Source organism: Telmatherina bonti (genome assembly GCF_933228915.1).
Source record: "Telmatherina bonti genome assembly, chromosome: 14".
NCBI classification, from domain to species: domain Eukaryota; kingdom Metazoa; phylum Chordata; class Actinopteri; order Atheriniformes; family Telmatherinidae; genus Telmatherina; species Telmatherina bonti.
The window spans coordinates 13,552,345-13,570,314 of NC_136612.1; the positions used below are offsets into that span (position 1 = coordinate 13,552,345).

The 17,970-nt window shown below is 39.1% G+C and overlaps 1 protein-coding gene across 1 annotated transcript; it reads left to right on the forward strand.

Moving 5' to 3' along the window:
* Positions 1-9,091: 9,091 nt before the first annotated feature.
* kri1 (KRI1 homolog) lies at positions 9,092-17,951 on the forward strand. Its single transcript, XM_079253650.1, has 18 exons — positions 9,092-9,245; positions 9,365-9,441; positions 9,538-9,640; positions 9,718-9,823; positions 10,913-10,967; positions 11,046-11,095; positions 11,170-11,272; positions 11,350-11,427; positions 11,516-11,625; positions 11,708-11,936; positions 12,027-12,197; positions 12,575-12,656; positions 14,487-14,590; positions 14,681-14,843; positions 14,918-15,048; positions 17,071-17,135; positions 17,214-17,309; positions 17,410-17,951. Exons 1-18 carry the CDS (start codon positions 9,161-9,163, stop codon positions 17,894-17,896), a joined length of 2,295 nt encoding a protein of 764 aa, XP_079109776.1. The 5' UTR covers positions 9,092-9,160; the 3' UTR covers positions 17,897-17,951.
* Positions 17,952-17,970: the final 19 nt, after the last annotated feature.

Consider the following 17,970-nt stretch of genomic DNA (forward strand, 5'->3'; position numbering starts at 1 on the left):
GTAATGATGTTTTGGCCTTTAAACAAGTGGTGTACATAAATAAATGCCTCTATTTATTACAGGATAAATCTGTTTTCAGTCTGTTTTTTTAAAGCTTGTCTGCATTCAGCGTATCAATTTTTACATTTTCTATGAAGTTTATTCTTTTCTTGTTATTGGCTAGTACAGATTACTTGTAGCTAATATGTTGAAACTACTTAGATTATACACTTTTATGTTTGGAGTTACATTTAGTAAAAATGAAAAACAAACATGGGAGGAACAAAGAAAAAGATACAGTTCTTTTCTTTTTATTAATTTGTTTATTTAGAAGAAATGAACAATTTTAAAGATAAATGTTTCCATTTGATGCATTTTACCAGAGCTAGCAGGCTAGTATACATCTTCAGTCTGCTGGCAGGTTGCACTAAAAACCACACGGTATTGTCTTTACCCCCCTAACCCACCCAAACACAAATTTAGTTAGTGCCATAAGAAAATACGAATGGTTCAACTGTACGGTGATGTAAATTCGAGTTTCAGATTTGGTTTAGTGACAGATTCAGCTGAGATATAAAACAGTTTATAGAGCTGTGGCTCTTTATATCAGCTGTTGATGATGTCCACTGTGGAGTCGTTTCAAAAGAACAGGCAGGTCCTCCAAAAGATGTACAAGTATAGACGGAAGTTATTCTGGTGGATCTTACAGGAGTAGCAGGACGACAGACTAAATCCAGTAAACATGCAGCAGCCAGGCCATTTACGACCTCGCACACTAGACTGAAGTTAGAAAATATTCTTATGTTCAAAGGTTAATAGGTTATGATTAAAGCGTGCATAAATATTTGGGTTACGTTCGAAGGGAGAAATGATCTAATATGTCTGAAATTTACCAAATTGTATTTGATAGTTTTCACCATTTTTCACATCATTAACCTCACTAAAACCAAAGTATTAAGATACATGTAAGTTTGAATTAAATCAAAGCAAATTTATTCTTTTCAAAGGAGAAGGGATGGTGTAGTCCATTTAAACCCAGAAGTCAGAATTTAAGACCTTTCCAAAAGGAAAATTAAATTGGAAAGGTCTTAAATTGGATTTCTGGTTGACAGTAAAGGCCTTTTCACCAGCCCCGACTCAAAAATCCAACATGGCTGGCCTGCTTATTGATTTTATTGATTTGAGTGTCGTGTACATTACTGTGCCCAGCCCACATGGGATCACAAGACACAGTCGAATATAAATTTAAAAAATCCAAGGATGAAGAAGAAAGGAAAATTGTAGATATCCTTCAACTTATGCAACAAAAAAGTCAAAGTGTAGTATGCAAAATAATATAGTTGCATACTTCTGTGGGTTACAATGTTTTCCCTTACTATTATTTATTTTCAATAAACCCAAATAAAACTTAAATCTCTTCCCTGAAAACCCAACTCAACACATCATATTATCCAAAATAAATTATGATTCTTTCTTTAAACTTTTTCAAACAAACATTTTCTCAGATTTTGATACAATAAAAAATTTATGTTCTTCTTTAGCAGCATTAAGAACACACAAAGTACAAACATACTACTGTTCAGGTATACCCTATTACCTGCCCACTTCAGTGGTCATGGGCAACATATTGGTTGACCTCTGACCTCTCCCTAAGTTTACTGTTAAATATAGTTTTATACAATAAAAACTTTTCTGTTTAGATTTCCTGCAAATCTTCCATTATTTCCTATGAAAATGAAGTAGCTTTTTTTCACCAGTAATTATGTTATAATAGATCTATCTAGTGGTAAAAGCTGCTAAATAAACCATTTTTCTGAACTTTTATTGGTTGGTCTCATTGAATCAGTCACATATTACCATCCAGACGATTCACAGTGGCCTCATCCACCATGTTTTACTCCGCAAAATACTTTGTGTCGCTATTAGCTTATATTGCTAATGACAGCTAGCTCAGGCAATTAACACAGCATTAGCACTGAGCTTTTTTTTTTTAAAACCTCAAACTAAAACAGGGTCAAGTTGGGTGTGACTTTATTTTTCCAGGTTCATCTTCATCTTAGGTAAATGGACTCAGCACACCATGTCCACATAATGTGATTTTGGAGCTGAATTTCTCCACTATGAATACTTTAAACTTGACTCAAACTATGTGAACAGCAGTGCACATGTTTCAGTTCCCGTCTCAGAGTTTTTCCAACAATTAACAGAAGAAGCTACTGAAAGAAGATGTACATAACCCTAAATATTGTGTACCAATTAGCATGCATATCCATGTGTATACTGCTGTGGTCATTGCTAGCATGTAGCATGCCTAAGACATTCATTTTGACACAAGTGTAGAGCTATCACCAAGGCCACATTATCCTATGGGCATTAAGGGCACATGCCCAGGGGCCCACGCCCACTTGTGGCCCACATAGGGCAAACACCAGCAGTTTGGACATAAAACAAAATGTACATAAAAGCCAGATAGTTACATCACAGTGTCTAGTGTATTGCTATTGGTACCACTGGCTGAGAGAAGTTAGAAACGTTTCACAGTGTGTCATTCACAATCTTTACAATGTTGTGGTGGGGAAGGGGGCCCCTGGAACATTCTGGGCCCAGGGGCCTGTACACTTTTAATCCGGCCCTGGCTATCACCCATTTTTTTTTTTTTTTTTTTAAAAAGGACCATACCATACCAGCAGAATTCACCAAACGTTGGATTGTTCACCCATTAATAGGGAATGTGAGCTGGGGTTAGACCATCATAAGACAGGTTAGTTTTACTACTGATGATGTGTAGTTGCAATGGTAATACTATTACTATATTATACAGTGATAGTTTTAATGTAAAAAAATGAAACTTATACTGCACACTGCACCGTTCCAGTGTCAAAGTTTAACCCAGAGTTAACAGCATAAATTAGTTCACGAAAATGCTGGAAAATATTTTATAAACCTCTTACTGCAAACTGTGGTTTAACTTTATATTGATTCTTTTCGCAGCATGTTATGGTATGGTTTAGAAAAAGCTCAAACTTCTGACAACAGTCTGACTAATTCAGTTCTGCTTGTTTTGTACAATTTAGAAAACATCTAATGATAAACCATAAGTCGGACCTCATTTGGATGAAAACAAGTGTTGGTACAGCGTACATGCGTTACATTCAGAGCGGCTCTTTTCAGTTGTTTAGGTCAATGACATGTCCACATGACAGAGCACTTTATCAACAAGTTACAAGAGGGCATGTCACCACCGTCACATGGAGTCAGACATGCAGAACTTCAACCATGAAGGCAAACTAAATATTATACATTAGTTTGTGAGTCACAGAGCAGTTTTTTTCAATTGTTTTCATTTTTATTTTGGGCCTTTTATTCCACTTATTTTCATAAATAAAAATTGGGGTGTAAATGAAGAGTATACCAACTTGTTTGGGCGCTACACCACCTGGCAGACCTTGTTAATGTAAGTTTCCATCTCTCTCAAGCCGTTGAACTTTCATTGTTTAGACAAGGTTGAGCATGAATGCTATTTCCTGAACAAGCAGAACAATTTAACACCAGATTCTTTAGCTTGAAACCTCAGTAGCTTTTTAAAAAAAAAAGGTTTTTCAGCTTCTTTGCTCACATGTGAGCTAATTTTTCATGCACTCAGACTCAAAAACAGCTCATCTGAACTCTGCTTTTCCCCTACAACGCTCCAGAATTCAAGCCAAATAAAACAGTGGTTTATACTCAGTTACTCGGAAACCTCTTTTTTGCCCCTTTTCTCCTCCCACGTAAGGGAAAGCCAAAGGCTCACATTTCTCCATGTTGTTATCATGACCACATGGTTTTTGTATCCAGTCAAAGCTGGTAACATGAGGCGGGTTTGTTTTTTCTGTGACTCTGCAGTTCATCTGTAGAAAACAACCTTTTTCCTAGAAAGTCAGGGGTCACAATGAAAACAGACGTGCAGCATCTTTTCTTCGTCTGTAGTCACAAGTAGCAAACATAGCAACAACAGTGAGTCTGTGGTAGCGTTTCCCAGACTGTTATTTACTTTTATGTAGTTTTATTTATTGATTATCAGCCCTGCAGATTTAACAACCGCTCTTGTTTGATTTTCATGCATCAAAACAAATGTTAGAAAAGATTGAAGTTATCTGCTCATATGAAGTTAATCAGATTACTCTTATAATGAAGTTTTACCTTCAATATCTATTTTGCTGGTGTGTTTAATCCATGTTTTAAGGAGGATTTTATAGTAAAACATGAAAGCTGTCATCCAGCTCTGTGAGCCTGCCCACGTGTCGTCAAACCCACGAATACTGCTCGCATGTCAAGTGCAAAGTTCAAGGCTGAGCAAGAGAGGAAGTGTTGAGCTGATAACCTGAGTGGAAAGATGCTGTGATATAGCTTTACGTCGTGAGTGACCATGAGAAAACAAAAAGGACCTTTAGGCCCCCTCTGGGGGTGAAAGCTAAACTGTTAATTGTACACAGAACATACATGAGTGTAAAAGTCTCCTGGTTTGACCCTGATGGGAGACATGTTTTCCAAGGTTGCAGGTTCTGTGTGGTTCTGTTTATATAAATGGCAGAAAATGTCTGTTTTAAAAACATAGACTTTAACTAAATCCATCAACTTATTTATTTCACCACTAAAAGTTGAGCACAGACAGACCGTTCTTGTAACGTTACAGAGGGACGTACTATTACTTCTGATAAAGTGCAGCTTCACGGTTAAGTGGCTTTTTTATACATGGGACCCAGTTTTATTGTCTTTTTTGATCAGAATTTATTTGTCAATTTGGTTTGGAGGTTATGGTTGCATAACAAATTATTATCATGTAAGTATTTACATTCTGAGAAAGTTCCAGAAAGTTTTAGCTGGAGTGATATGACGTCACTGCTCACCCGATGCTTAGTAAACAACAGCAGTCAGCTGGGCGACCGGCAGCCGGAACGTCGGTGACCTTTGCTCAGGCTGTGTTTTGCTCGTTCCTGCTCTTGATGTTTTAAAGGCTCAGTCTGCTCGTCAGACAACGGCTCGACCAACTGTTTCACATTCATTCAACAATGTTTTCCACAAAGAACAAGAAGTGTGTGAAATGTAAATAGTAGATTTAGAATAGTAGAAGTCTGCAAGTTTGGGAAGTCTAAAGGACTCCTCTGGCATTATGATCTGAAATGAAAAGTAACTTGCATTAACACAAAGCGTACATGAACTAGAGATTGAAGAAGATGAGCAAAGTAAACTTGAAGTTGCATATGTATTTACTCCTCCTAAATCCATAATCTATAAAGCATCGTTTTGTATTAATCACAGCTGAAGGTGTGTCAGGGTTTACAACTAAAACACCTTGATGCAATTTGTTACAACTTTGCGAAAAACCTCTATTTATTTTTATGTAATTTTTTTTTTTTTATTTAGCTCTTATTAACTCTTATTTGTGTACTTATTTTTTATATATTCTAGTTTAATTTATTAATTTGTATTTATCTATTTTATTTAAATTTGTATTTCCTTTTTTGTGTTTCATTTTTCTTTTTTTTTTCTTGTTTTTTATTTTTATTTTGCATATCTACTATTTTTTTTTATGTAACTGCAAATAAATTCAGATGTTATGGTGTTAACACTAGAATATTATAGGATTCTTTCTTTCTTTTTTTCCTAACAAAACAACTCCAGCTCCTTTAAGTTGGGTGGATACTGCTGGCTTTAATATTCAGAAACATTTTCTTCAGTTTTATGGTGAATTTTTTTCATCTTTTGCATTATTTACCTTCAACTTTGACCAGCATATTCCCTGCCAATGAAAACCATTCCCACAGCAGGATGCTGCCACCGTGCAACACTATAACTTTCAGAGATGATTTATTATCATTTATCTGCAGGAAGGAGGATAATAATCATAGCAGGAAGTCAACACTAGCCCAGTCCGTCTGCCAGATGCCAGCCTGCTTCAGCATCAAGTAGGAAAGGTGTTCTTCCAGTTCTGACTTTGTGCATTCAGGATACAGATGATGTGAAAACTTGATTACACACAGGTGAACTTAATTTAACTAAATGTGTAACTAATCTGGCATGAAAAGATTTTTATTAGAAGACTCACAGAAAAATGTGGAATTTAGTTCTTTTCCATTTGCTATCGATTCAACAGTTTGCAGATTTTTTCCTTCAAGTTTTTGACACAATTCAGACTTTTTTTTTTACTTGGTTACAGAGCCGAAACATCTGCTGAACTTTGGGCTTTATTATAATTTATGGATATTTTTTTAAGACTTGGATCCATTAATACTCAAATGCAGAATGAGGACATTATGATGATGTCTGTATAGTTTAGGTTTGTTTCTATAATCAATATTCAGCTGGAGACATTCTTAGTTTTATATTTATAAACTTAACTTCAGCATCCTCCTGTTTTACGTCAGATTTGCTCTTTGTTAATATGTCCATTAGATTTTCAGCAAACATCCTCCTCTTATGTGCCTGAATGGTGATACTTCAAATAGACTCTTTTACTCATCAGGAATATTGTTTACATTATGTGGGAGGTTGTTTACACACCTACAACTTGTAAACACTGATCCATCAACCCACTTTCTGAACCGCTTGTTCCAGTTAAGATTCCCGGGAAAGCTGGATCATTGGGTGAGAGGAAGGGTGCACCCTGGACAAATCACCAGTCCATCAGATGATAAACATGGAGTGATTATTAATTGATTTCAGACAGATTTTTAATATCATCAGAGTCCAGTCTCTAGAAATATAAATTATTATATAATCAAACTAAAATAAGAAGTCATTCATAACATTTTAAACAGTTATTTAACCCAAAAAATTGCCTTTTCCATTTGATTTGATCAAAATTTGTTCATTTTCAGGAAAATCAAAGTTGCATTTTCTACTTCTTTTTCTGTACATGGAGTAAGAAAATATTTAAAGCATTCGAGTTGTGGAGATTTACAGTTGTATTTACAGTATGTATTCGTCTCCTTTCATTAAAGAAAAGGCTGAATTTACAACGGTTGATCAAATAACTGGAGACTTAAAAAAGGAACAATCCCTAAAAATGTGCAAAAATATAATTTAGTAATATAAGACACTATTTTTTCATTTAATTGAGTTGAAGAAAGGAAAAAAACAAAAAAAACAAAAACAAATTGGTCCTGGACAAATTAAAGCACTTTTCTGTTGAACAGTGGGACAAAATACCTGTCAACAGGTGCAGAAGTCTGACTGAGAGGAACAGAAAACACCTGACTGTAGCAGAAACATTAAAGGATTGTTCAACTAAATATTAGTTTATGACTGATGTAATATGTAATAAATTGTCTTATTTGTTTGCTTTTTAAAAAAAAAAAAAAAATCTATTTAACCAGAATTAGAAAATAATGTAATGATTCTCATAAAATGTATTCATTATAACTTTAGTCAATTTCAGCTTATTTTACAGGCAGCTGTTTTTTTCCCCCTCTTTAATGAAAGGGGATGAAATATGAGCACAACTGTATGTGTAGAGGCAAGAATGTATTTCTGTGCGTCTGTCACTAGAGGGTAATGTGTGTGTGGAGGTCTGTCTTGTGTGTGTGTGTGTGTGTGTGTGTGCCTCGAGCTGAGTGATTGTCTAATTGATATCACCTGTGTCTGTCTGGGATTTTGGTTTTGCTTGGGACAGAGAGAAGGTGGATGCTGATATTTTCTGTTGATCGCATTTCTGAGTTTACTGAAGTCCAGTTCGCACATCCTGAGTAAAAAATGTCAATCTTAATCTAAGAGGGTAAATAAACACCTGAACCGCAAGAGATTCCTGATTTATTTGGATTTAACGCATCTGAGAGCCTCCTGTAATCACCGCTCATTGACTAATTTTGCCAGTCACGTTAAATTATGTTTGAGAAGATCACTACGACATTTACAAAATCATCATAAATAGTTTGACAGACTTTATGATGTCCTTCAGATTCCAAACAAAAAAGGAATTTTAAATGTTTCTTTTAACTTAGTTTTACTTGAAGCATTTTTTTCAGTAAAGTGTACAGTAATTTGTGTAAAGTTTTATTTAATTAAATAATGCCAAACCTCTTCTATTATAGCTAATGTAATTCATTCATTCATTCACCTTTAAGACTAGGCTGAAGACTTATCTTTTTGATAAGTCCTATAGCAGGGGTGCCCAAGTCCGGTCCTGGAGATCTACCATCCTGCTGTTTTCAGGTGCAACCCTTCTCAAACACACCTGAATCAAATAAGAGCCTTGTTGGCAGGCCTCTGCAGCGCTGAATGACATGCAGGAGAAGAATTTAGCTATTTGACTCAGCTGTGCTGGACAGGGGTCACATCTAAAGGTTGCAGGAGGGTAGATGAGGACTGAACTTGGGCACCCCTGTCCTATAGTTAGGGATTGTTAACACCCCTTAGTTATGCTGCTATAGGTTTAGACTGCTGAGGGACATTTCCTGATATACTGAGCTTCTTTCTCTCTTTATCCCTCTCTCTTATTCACCGCCCCCCAATAACAGTGTTGCATCATTAACATGCTGCAGGTCTCCTTGGCCAGGATTATCAGTTCATGTTCTCTGTTATCTTTCTTGTATGTTGTCTTTCTGTCCTCTTCCCCCCACACAGCAGAGGCAGATGGCTACCTGTCCTTGAGCCGGGTTCTGCCGGAGGTTTCCTTCCTGTTAAAAGGGAGTTTTTTCCTTCCCACTGTCGCCAGTGTGCTTGCTCAGGATGGGAGATTGAGTTGGACCCTTAATCTGTTGGTTTCCTTATAGGCTGTCATGGATTGGCTTTCATTATGTTTTTTTTTCCTCGTCTGTGAAGCATCTTGAAATGGCATTACTGTGATTTGACGCCATATAAATAAAGTTGAATTGGATTCATTAATTAATTCAGCCAGTTTAATTATTTATTTCTGGGAGAACACAAGAAGATGTCATCCTCACCTCCAGTGTTAAGATAGTTGTTTTGTTTATTAATCTTTTCTACATTAAACATGAATCAACGAGGAAAAGTCAAACTTCTTAAAGCGTTTCTAAGCAGGTGTTTCTGCGCCCCCTGCTGGACAACATCGTCCTTTTTAATTTTCCCAACCGGAAGTCACGTGGTTTGATTTTCAACACGCGTTTCTAGCCGCTGGGATGTCTCCTCTTTATTAATGCACACCTGTTGTACATTTTGTGGAGAACATTGGCAATAAGATATCATGTCAGGCAAGTCAGAACTGAAAATTAACACGCAGTTTGCGCAGAAATATGAGAAGTACCGACAGAAAGAGGAGCTGCAGAGACGTAAGTCAATGCTAGCAAGCTAACTCGTGCTAAAGCTTCAACGTGATGGCAGCTAGATTTTAGTTTATTTGTTTCTCTTTGTCTTGTTGTTAAAAGTGTTTTATTGTCTGTTTATGCAGTAAAGGATCGATATGGAGACCGAGCCGAGGAAGACGACTCTGAGTCTTCAGAGTCCAGTTCTGATGACAGTGAAGTGGTTTGTAGCATCACTAAGATAATAAAAGTTAATGTGTTGATTTACCTTTTAACAGACTTGATTTAATTTAATTTGGACATATCCCCCCTTTCGCAGGAGCTGGACCCTAATATTGAGAGGGACTTTTACAGAACATTGTCTCTGCTGAAGAAAAAAGACCCGAAGATCTATGAGGAAAATGCAAAGTTTTACTCTGAAAGTGAGTAAATCCAGTCACCAGCATTAGATTCACACTGTCTGTAATGTTGGTGGATTGTAATGTTTGTTTGGTTTCAGATGCATCTGATGATGATGCTGCAGAGCCCTCAACCTCGAAGAAAAATAAAGTAAAGCCCATGTATCTCAAAGACTATGAACGTCGAGTCATACTGGAAAAGGGAGGGTGAGGAACTGCATCACATTTAATGACATTTTAAAAATCCCACAGTACAAATAAGACCTAAAATAACTAAAAAGATGTTTTTCTGGAGCTGCTATTTATTTATTGTGGTGGCAGGCAGTTTGGTAGTAGTTCATTTCACTCAGAAATAAATGTTTATCTGTTCTGATGAGAAGGGTTCAGTCATTCAGACAATATATAGTTTGGTAACTTTGCCTTTTAAAATTAATTTTCAGTTTAAGATGTATACTAAATATATGTTGAAAATGACTGGAAAAAAGGATTCTATGAATAAGTCTAAGAAAAAATGGACATATGGCATGCTATGACTGTTTTTTTTTGTTTTGTTTTTCATTGAGTATTAAGAAAATCAAAATCATTTATTAGTGCGTTATGGGTTTTTTTTTTTTTTTTTTTTTTTTTTTTTTAAAAGGGCAGATATTACCAGAAATTTTCTTTTTCCTGCTCCTTTTCGAGCATGGTGCTCTATTGTTTTGTACTGTAAAGTCATGTTTTACCTTTTGTATGAACATGTGAGAAATAAAACAAAAAAAATTGACACACAAAACAGTCTCACTTATAAACAATATTTAAATCCACATTTAATATTGAAAGGTTTTTGTAAATGATATTGTTGCAGTGTGATAGTAACAAGGTTTCTTTAGTTTACCATCTCCCTGGTGGCAGAAGTTCTGATCCACCAGACCCTGAGTGTGATGAGTCCTGCAGAATGTTTTGGGCTTCCTGAGGTAGAACTGGAAAGTTGTTCGGTAGTGAAGGATCTCTGACTATTTCCTGGATGGTCTAAGCTCCCGTAGCACATGTTTTATAGCATGTTGCTCTGTAGAAGCCTGTTGCAAAGCCTAGTTTAATCTCCTCAGATGATGCACAAACAGCATCATTTTTACAACAAGTAGCACTTTTCTATGAGAAACACGAGCTTTGCTACTGTTTATTGATTTAAATTATCATTTATTTGTTTAGATTGATAGATGCTGATTTTATAGGTTCATACTGATCCCATCAGAAAACAGGAGGATGCACTAAAATGTAAAAGCAACTTTTTTTTTTTTTGTTTTTTTTATCTTGCAGTAAATATGAAGATGATGATGACAGTGATGATGAGGAAGCTGTTAAGAGGATAGAGGTAAGGATGTTTAGCCAAAGTGTGTTGAGTCAGGAGTTATTTCTGTTAAACGCTGAATGAACCTGTTTCCTCCGGAAGAGAGCAGCCTCGCCCAGCTACATGCAGGAGCAGAAGGAGCTGAAGGAGAGGTACGATGAAACCTTCTGCAGCCGCCCAGCAGGTATTTTTCAAGCAGTTTACAGGAACTTAAATGTCTCTGCAGCTTCCGGAAGTTTGTCCAGGACAGTGATGATGATGACGATGGAGGTGAAGATGAAGGCGTGTCAAAACTGTTGACCCGGAGGATCAAAACGCAGGAAGAAAAGGTCAGAAAATAACATCTGATCGTTTTCTAAGTACAGCCCATCAAAAGCCTCCCAGTTTGAGATGAAATGTGTTGTAGGACAAAGAGGAGGCGGACTACATGGAGTGGCTGAAAGGCCAGGCTGAGCTCGAGGGTCCGGAGGAGGTGAAGGACATGGTGAGGAGGGTTAGACCGGCGACAACTGGGAAGGAAATGGAGTGCAAGTGTTACGGTTCCTGCTAATGAGCCTGATTTGTGTGGACAGAAATACTTGAGAGACTTCTGGAATGACCCCAAGCTGGATGAGAAGGAGTGTTTCCTCAGAGATTACATGCTGAACAAAGGTTACCTTGACGATGAGGATGACGATGAGCGGTCCGTTGCTGATAAGTTTTAGTTTTTTTATTTGGTGTGAAGCGATGCAACCTTTGTTTACAACACCTCTGCTCACATGCAGGATCCCAACGTACGACGAGTTGGTCCAGGACGGTGTGGAGGATTCAGAGGACGAAGGAGAGACGTTTTTGGAGCGTCAGGAAGACTTTGAGAGAAGCTACAATTTCCGCTTTGAGGAGCCTGATGCTCAGAAGATTAAAACCTACCCGCGAAATATCGCCACGTCCGTGCGCTCCAAGGATGAGCGCAGAAAACGCAAAAGGGAGGAAGTGAAAGAAAGGAAGGATAAGGTGTGTATCGTAGTAAATAAGTCATTTAGATGTTCTTTGCTTTTTTATTTTAGCGTTCCTTCACTGATTGGCTGATGTGAACAATTTCAGGAAAAGGAGCAGAAGCGAGAACAGCTGAAGCAGCTGAAGAACCTGAAGAGAAACGAGATCATGGAGAAGCTGAAGAAGCTGCAGGAGCTGACCGGCAACGAGCAGCTGGCGTTCAGTCAGGCCGACCTGGACGGAGACTTTGATCCGAACCAGCATGACCAGCTCATGCAGGTCAGTTCATGAAACTGGGTGCAGCTCATCTGAGAGATCATTTGTTGGGTTTTTTTGTTTCTTTTCCTCCTTTTTTTTTGGACGTTTGTCTAATCTTTTTCCATACTGATCCTCTGTCAGTCCAAATGGGCTAAAATGAAAGCTAAAACTCTAAAACACTTTGAGTTTACCTCCAGCTGACTTGGTTCAGACATGCCGTAAAAAGGCAGGCGGCTGGAGGCGCATCTGAATGGTGACACTCAGCTCAAGTGCAGTCCACCCAAACGGGGATGTTGTCTGTCTCTCTGAGCTGGACTGTTTTATTAACATCTTGGTGTAACGCTGCTATTATTCCAGAAGGTTTTCATATGATCCACCTATTGTGAAATGTTTTGTAGAAATTCTTTGGGGATGAATACTATGGAGAAGAGGAAGAGGAGAAGCCCCAGTTTGAGGATGATGATGATGATGAAATGGGGGGTAAGTATATGAATAGGCTTTTGTTGTCGTTCTGACATTCCAGGTATACAACAAAATTTAAAGTTTTCAGTTTTAAGGTGCATAGTTGTATGACAATAAGAGTTATAAAATATAAAAATGTCCAACAAAGGGAGTATAAATAAATAGAGAAAAAACTTTACCAGATAACTTGTTTTAGATTATTTTAATTAACACAACCCAACCCGCCCTCATACATCCTTCGCACGCGTAACACACTCTCATGTTTAGACTGCAGTAGTAGTTTAGTTGTCTGAAGCTCACGTGTTGCGTTTGTATCTGTTCTGGCTGATCTGATAACAAGTGGAACGCTTTAAGTCCAGACCAGCTGTTGTTCCATTCAATACAACTTTATCTATATAGCGTCAAATCACGGCAATGCCATCTCAAGACGCTTTACAGACAGAGGGGAAAACATAATGAAGGCCAATTCATAACAGCCTATATAAGGAAACCAACAGATTGAGTTGAGTCCAACTCAATCTCCCATCCTGAGCAAGCACACTGGCAACAGTGGGAAGGAAAAAACTCCCTTTTAACAGGAAGGAAACCTCCGGCAGAACCCGGCTCAAGGACAGGCAGCCATCTGCCTCTGCTGTGTGGGGGGAAGAGGACAGAAAGACAACAGACAACAGGAACTGCTACTCCCGGCCAGGGAGACCTGCTGAGACAGGAGACATACATGTTAATGATGCAACACTGTTATGGGGGGGGGGGGGTAAAAGAAAGAGATAAAGAGAAAAAGAAAGAAGCTCAGTGTATCAGGAAATGTCCCTCAGCAGTCTAAACCTATAGCAGCATAACTAAGGGATGCTAACCATCCCTAGCTATAGGACTTATCAAAAAGATAAGTCTTCAGCCTAGTCTTAAAGGTGGGGAGGGTGTCTGCTTCCCTAACACTAACTGGGAGCTTATTCCATAAGAGAGGGGCCTGATAACCAAAGGCTCTGCCTCCTGCTCGGCTCTTTGAGACTCTAGGAACCACAAGTAAGCCTGCAGTCTGTGAACGAAGTACTCTACTTGGTATATAAGGAACAATGAGGTCTTTGATATATAGTGGTGCCTGGTTGTGGAGGGCTTTATATGTAAGGAGAAGGATTTTAAATTCTATTCTAGATTCAACAGGCAGCCAATGAAGAGAGGCTAAAACTGGAGAAATATGATCTCTCATGCTGGTTCTGGTCAGGACTCTGGCTGCAGAATTCTGGATCAGCTGAAGGCTTTTCAGGGCATATTTAGGACAGCCCAGTAATAGAGAGTTACAGTAATCTAGTCTCGAAGTAACAAAAGCGTGAACCAGTTTTTCTGCATCACTCTGAGACAGAATGTCCCTAATTTTAGCTATATTACGTAAATGAAAGAAGGCTGTTTTAGTAACCTGCTTAATATGTGGACCAAAGGACAGGTCAGGGTCAAATATTACTCCAAGGTTTCTCACTGTAGCACTGGAAGCTAAAGTAATGCCAACCAGGTTCATGTTGTTACGTGCAACAGTGATGCAATCTGCTCTTCATCTGCAATGAAGAACAAAGTTGAGGATTTTATGATGTCATCTTGATGCGTCAAACCTCTGATTATTTCTCCCAGCTCTTATTCATAGCAAATGTAAAGAAGGCGTTCGACTTGCTTATTGCTGCTTTTCAGCACATTAAACTGAGCTTTGTGTACGTTGTGGTGAAACTAGTGGCTTTGGACTCCTGTATTTTGTTTTTATTCAATTTTAGCTCCTTACAGGAATATAAAGTTTAGTTTGCTGCATGATTTGGAGTTGTAATGAGGTTTACATGCTCCAGTGCTTTGTATTTACTACAGAGCACTGGAACTGGGACACGTGGACCGGAGAGGAGCAACAGGAGGACTACGGTGAAGAGGAGTACGATGCCTCAGGACCCTACTGTGAGGATGAAAACTTCATTGTGAGTGAAACTGTGCTCATGAAAAGCAAAGTTTCATCCTGGCAGCAGAGTGTTGTTTTGCATATCACCAGTCCCGCTCTGCTTCTGTAGATGGACGCAGACTACGACCCCAGCCAGCACGCTGCCTCCAAGAAGAAGAAGAAAAAGGAGAGGAAGAAGATGAAGGAGGAGGATCTGCCACAAATGGGCAAGAAGAGAAAGAAGTCTTACTTCGCAGAGGTCATCACTAAAAACAAGCCGGTGTTCGATCCCCGTAAGGAGGAAACCAATGGAGATTTTGTCCTCCTGCTGTCTACTGGTTCTTCTCTAACAAACTGTGTCTTTCAGAGGAGAAGAGCTTCGAGCAGTACCTGGATGAGTATTATAAGTTAGACTATGAGGACATCATCGACGACCTGCCATGCAGGTTTCGCTACAGGCAAGTTCTGGCCAACGACTTCGGTCTGACCACAGATGAGGTGAGAACCACACAGCGATTTGCTCCATTTGTCCCCATCCGGGACAGAAACACAGAAATAGAAGTAAAAGAACAGACAGTAGATATTTTATTGTAAAGTTGCATTAATTTGAATCCACAGTTAGATGAACATGTTTGGTATTTAATATGCATGTTCTGCCAACATCACTGCAAAGCTGTGCTTCTCTGGCCAGATGTTTTAATTAACAAAGTATTTTATGAATTTTTATATTGCATATTAATGAGATGCGGTCTGGTCATTCAGGAGGTTTTAGATGTCAGAAATAAAACTTTTTCAAAGGAAACTGATATGTTCATCAGAGGAACTGATGGGAAGATGTACAGAGACAGAGGACTCAACACTACAGCTGTTATTTATCACAGACCAACATGAACAGGAGTCTCATCTTAGCTACCTCGCCATTCCATTATAATTCAGGGTACCATCATTCGATTATTAAACGGTCGTCAGGATTTTCATTCATCTTTTTCCCCATTGCTGTGAAGTTCCAGAGTATATCGCTAAAGCATCGTCATGGCAATGTGTGCAATAGTCACATTGCAGGTCCTGCAGTGTAGGAGCTCAACATCTCATCAATTTCAGGGGAACCTGACAAACAAACTGTCATTGTAAAACACAATTCCCTTTTAAGATTATAGAAAGAAACTCCAGTAAAATCCAGTAGCTAGTGCAGTAAAAGACTTCTGTGCGGTAGCGGTAGCTAAAGTCACGAGAAGTTGGTCGTCTTCTTACGTGCTTTGTTTTTATATAGTTTTATAAAGTGTATGTTTATCTACGCCATACAGAGCACATGTCAGTGATTTCCCCTCATGTTGGCTGACACAGTGGCATTCTGCCATCGGCACAGGACAACACCTTTCACAGTGCAGTCGGGTAATAAAAGCAGCCAATCAGGTGGACCCAATCCAAGGCTTGTGATTGGTTGGAATTGTGGCACAGTGCTAGCACTTTACCGTGCTGAGCGAGCGTGCTGACAGTACTGAGCACAGAGGCTGCATTGCAAGTGTGCGCATGTGTCTGCACAGATAAGAGCAAACACAACGCGAGTGCTGCTGCGTGCACCGAACTAACTTTTGTTTGCTCAGGTTAGACATCGATCACGGCGGGAAAAGATTTTGCTTTAAGTTTAGCTGATTGTGCTAAATGTAGTTTTCTGCACTCAGAATGGCTCTTTGAATGAGGCAAAGTAATAACATATAGATGTAGCAGAATGTAGATCAGCCAGCAGCACAAAACCGAACATCTACATCTCAGTTTTTATCAACATGGGTTATAATGTGTTAAAAGCAGCCAAAGGAAACACGGCATGGGTTGAATGCAGTAAAGTTTAAAAACGGTCACCTTAACGATGGGAGTTTTCTTCTTAAGCCCCTAAAATTAACTTAAACTCCCCCAGAGAGATTAGTTTTGTTTTGAATTTGCCCAGGTGCTGTTCTCACTCTAGGGACCACCATCTGTCCATGTTGAGATATAAAAGAAATGAGTCAAGAAAAACTTTACATCAGTGGGAGAAGAAACGTGTTTTTCTACATACCTGAGAAAGTGAAGAGATGTGTTTGTTTTTTTTTGTTTTTTTTTAATAAAACCAACCAGTAACAGGATCTTTATTAAACTGGTTACAGCCTTCAAACTCTTTTAAATACCAGTCATTGTCTCACATCATCATGTCAGGGAATCCAAAAGCTTTCCAGTCTTTCTGTTCCAAGTGACTGATTTCTGAACCGTCTCTGTGCAGGAAGAGACTTTAACACGCCGTCCATTTTTATCCAGTTATAAAAAGCAGTTGATTTAAAGCCAAGTGGTTACATCAGGCTAAATAATGCTGCGATGATGAGCCTTGAGGTGACTGATCTGGTATTGCTGCCCTCTGGGGAGAGCTCTGACCAGGGAATGATCTCATGTTAATCTTCTCTCTGAGCAGACTGCACAGTCATGTTAACTAAAGCTGCACTGACGGTCCGAAAAGTGATCTGCTCTCATGAAAGATGCTTCTTTTGTCAGATTTTAAAAGCTGACGACAAGGAGCTGAACCGCTGGTGCTCTCTGAAGAAGACATGCATGTACAGGTACTGGCTCTAAAGCAGCTAAACTCTGGACGTCTGCACATCCTGAGGCATTCACTCCAAGTTGCTTTGCTTTCTTAGGTCTGAGAAAGAGGAGATGAGTGATTTGAAGAACTATAAGATAAAGGCCCAGAATGAAAGGAAGAAGAAGGAAGTCTTCAACTCTGTGTATTCTGAGTGAGTATAGCAGCCGGCGCATGATTCTGATGGACTGTGTCCATCCATCAATCACTACTCCAGTGGAGTGTGACGATGTTTATCTGAACTTTGTCTACAGAGAAGATAATGAGGCGGTAGAGCCGAAGACCAAGGTGGGGAAGAAGCGAAGAGATCGCCTGAAGAACGCAGAAAGGCAAGGCAGAGAAGATGAAGATGCAGTTCCTATAGCGGGCTGTGCCAAAGAGTCCCTTTCACAAGCTCCTCAGGAGGCAGCAGACATCGCAAAGGAAGAGGAGGAGGAGATCCTGACACCCAAGAGGAAGAAACGGGAAGAGGAACCCCAGGGGAGTTCAGAGGAGGCAACAGCCAAACATGACGAAGTTAAAAACAGGACTGAAAAGCCAAAATGGTCCAAGAAGAAACACAAGCGTTCAGGCGGCCGCCTCATGTCTGGAGCCATGGGGGTGAAGATAGGCGGCCGGGAGTTCAGCAGACAGAGACTGAAGGCCTACGGGCTGAATCCCAAGAGACTGTACTTCAGACAGCTCGGCAGGCAGAAACGGAAAGCACAGGAGAAGAAACTAAAGCAGAAAAACAACGAATGACACATTATGGTTGGAAAATTAGCTGGTTTTCACATGAAAACTTCATTTATGTTTCATCTTCTTGTGGTAAACAT

What these genes read in the sequence shown, in the direction of transcription:
- kri1 (XM_079253650.1), top strand. Translation starts at nt 9,161, where the DNA reads ATGTCAGGCAAGTCAGAACTGAAAATTAACACGCAGTTTGCGCAGAAA. An exon ending in TGCAAAGTTTTACTCTGAAA is followed by an intron (nt 9,641 to 9,717) that starts GTGAGTAAATCC and finishes GTTTGGTTTCAG; the next exon opens with ATGCATCTGATGATGATGCT. An exon ending in AAGCTGTTAAGAGGATAGAG is followed by an intron (nt 10,968 to 11,045) that starts GTAAGGATGTTT and finishes TTCCTCCGGAAG; the next exon opens with AGAGCAGCCTCGCCCAGCTA.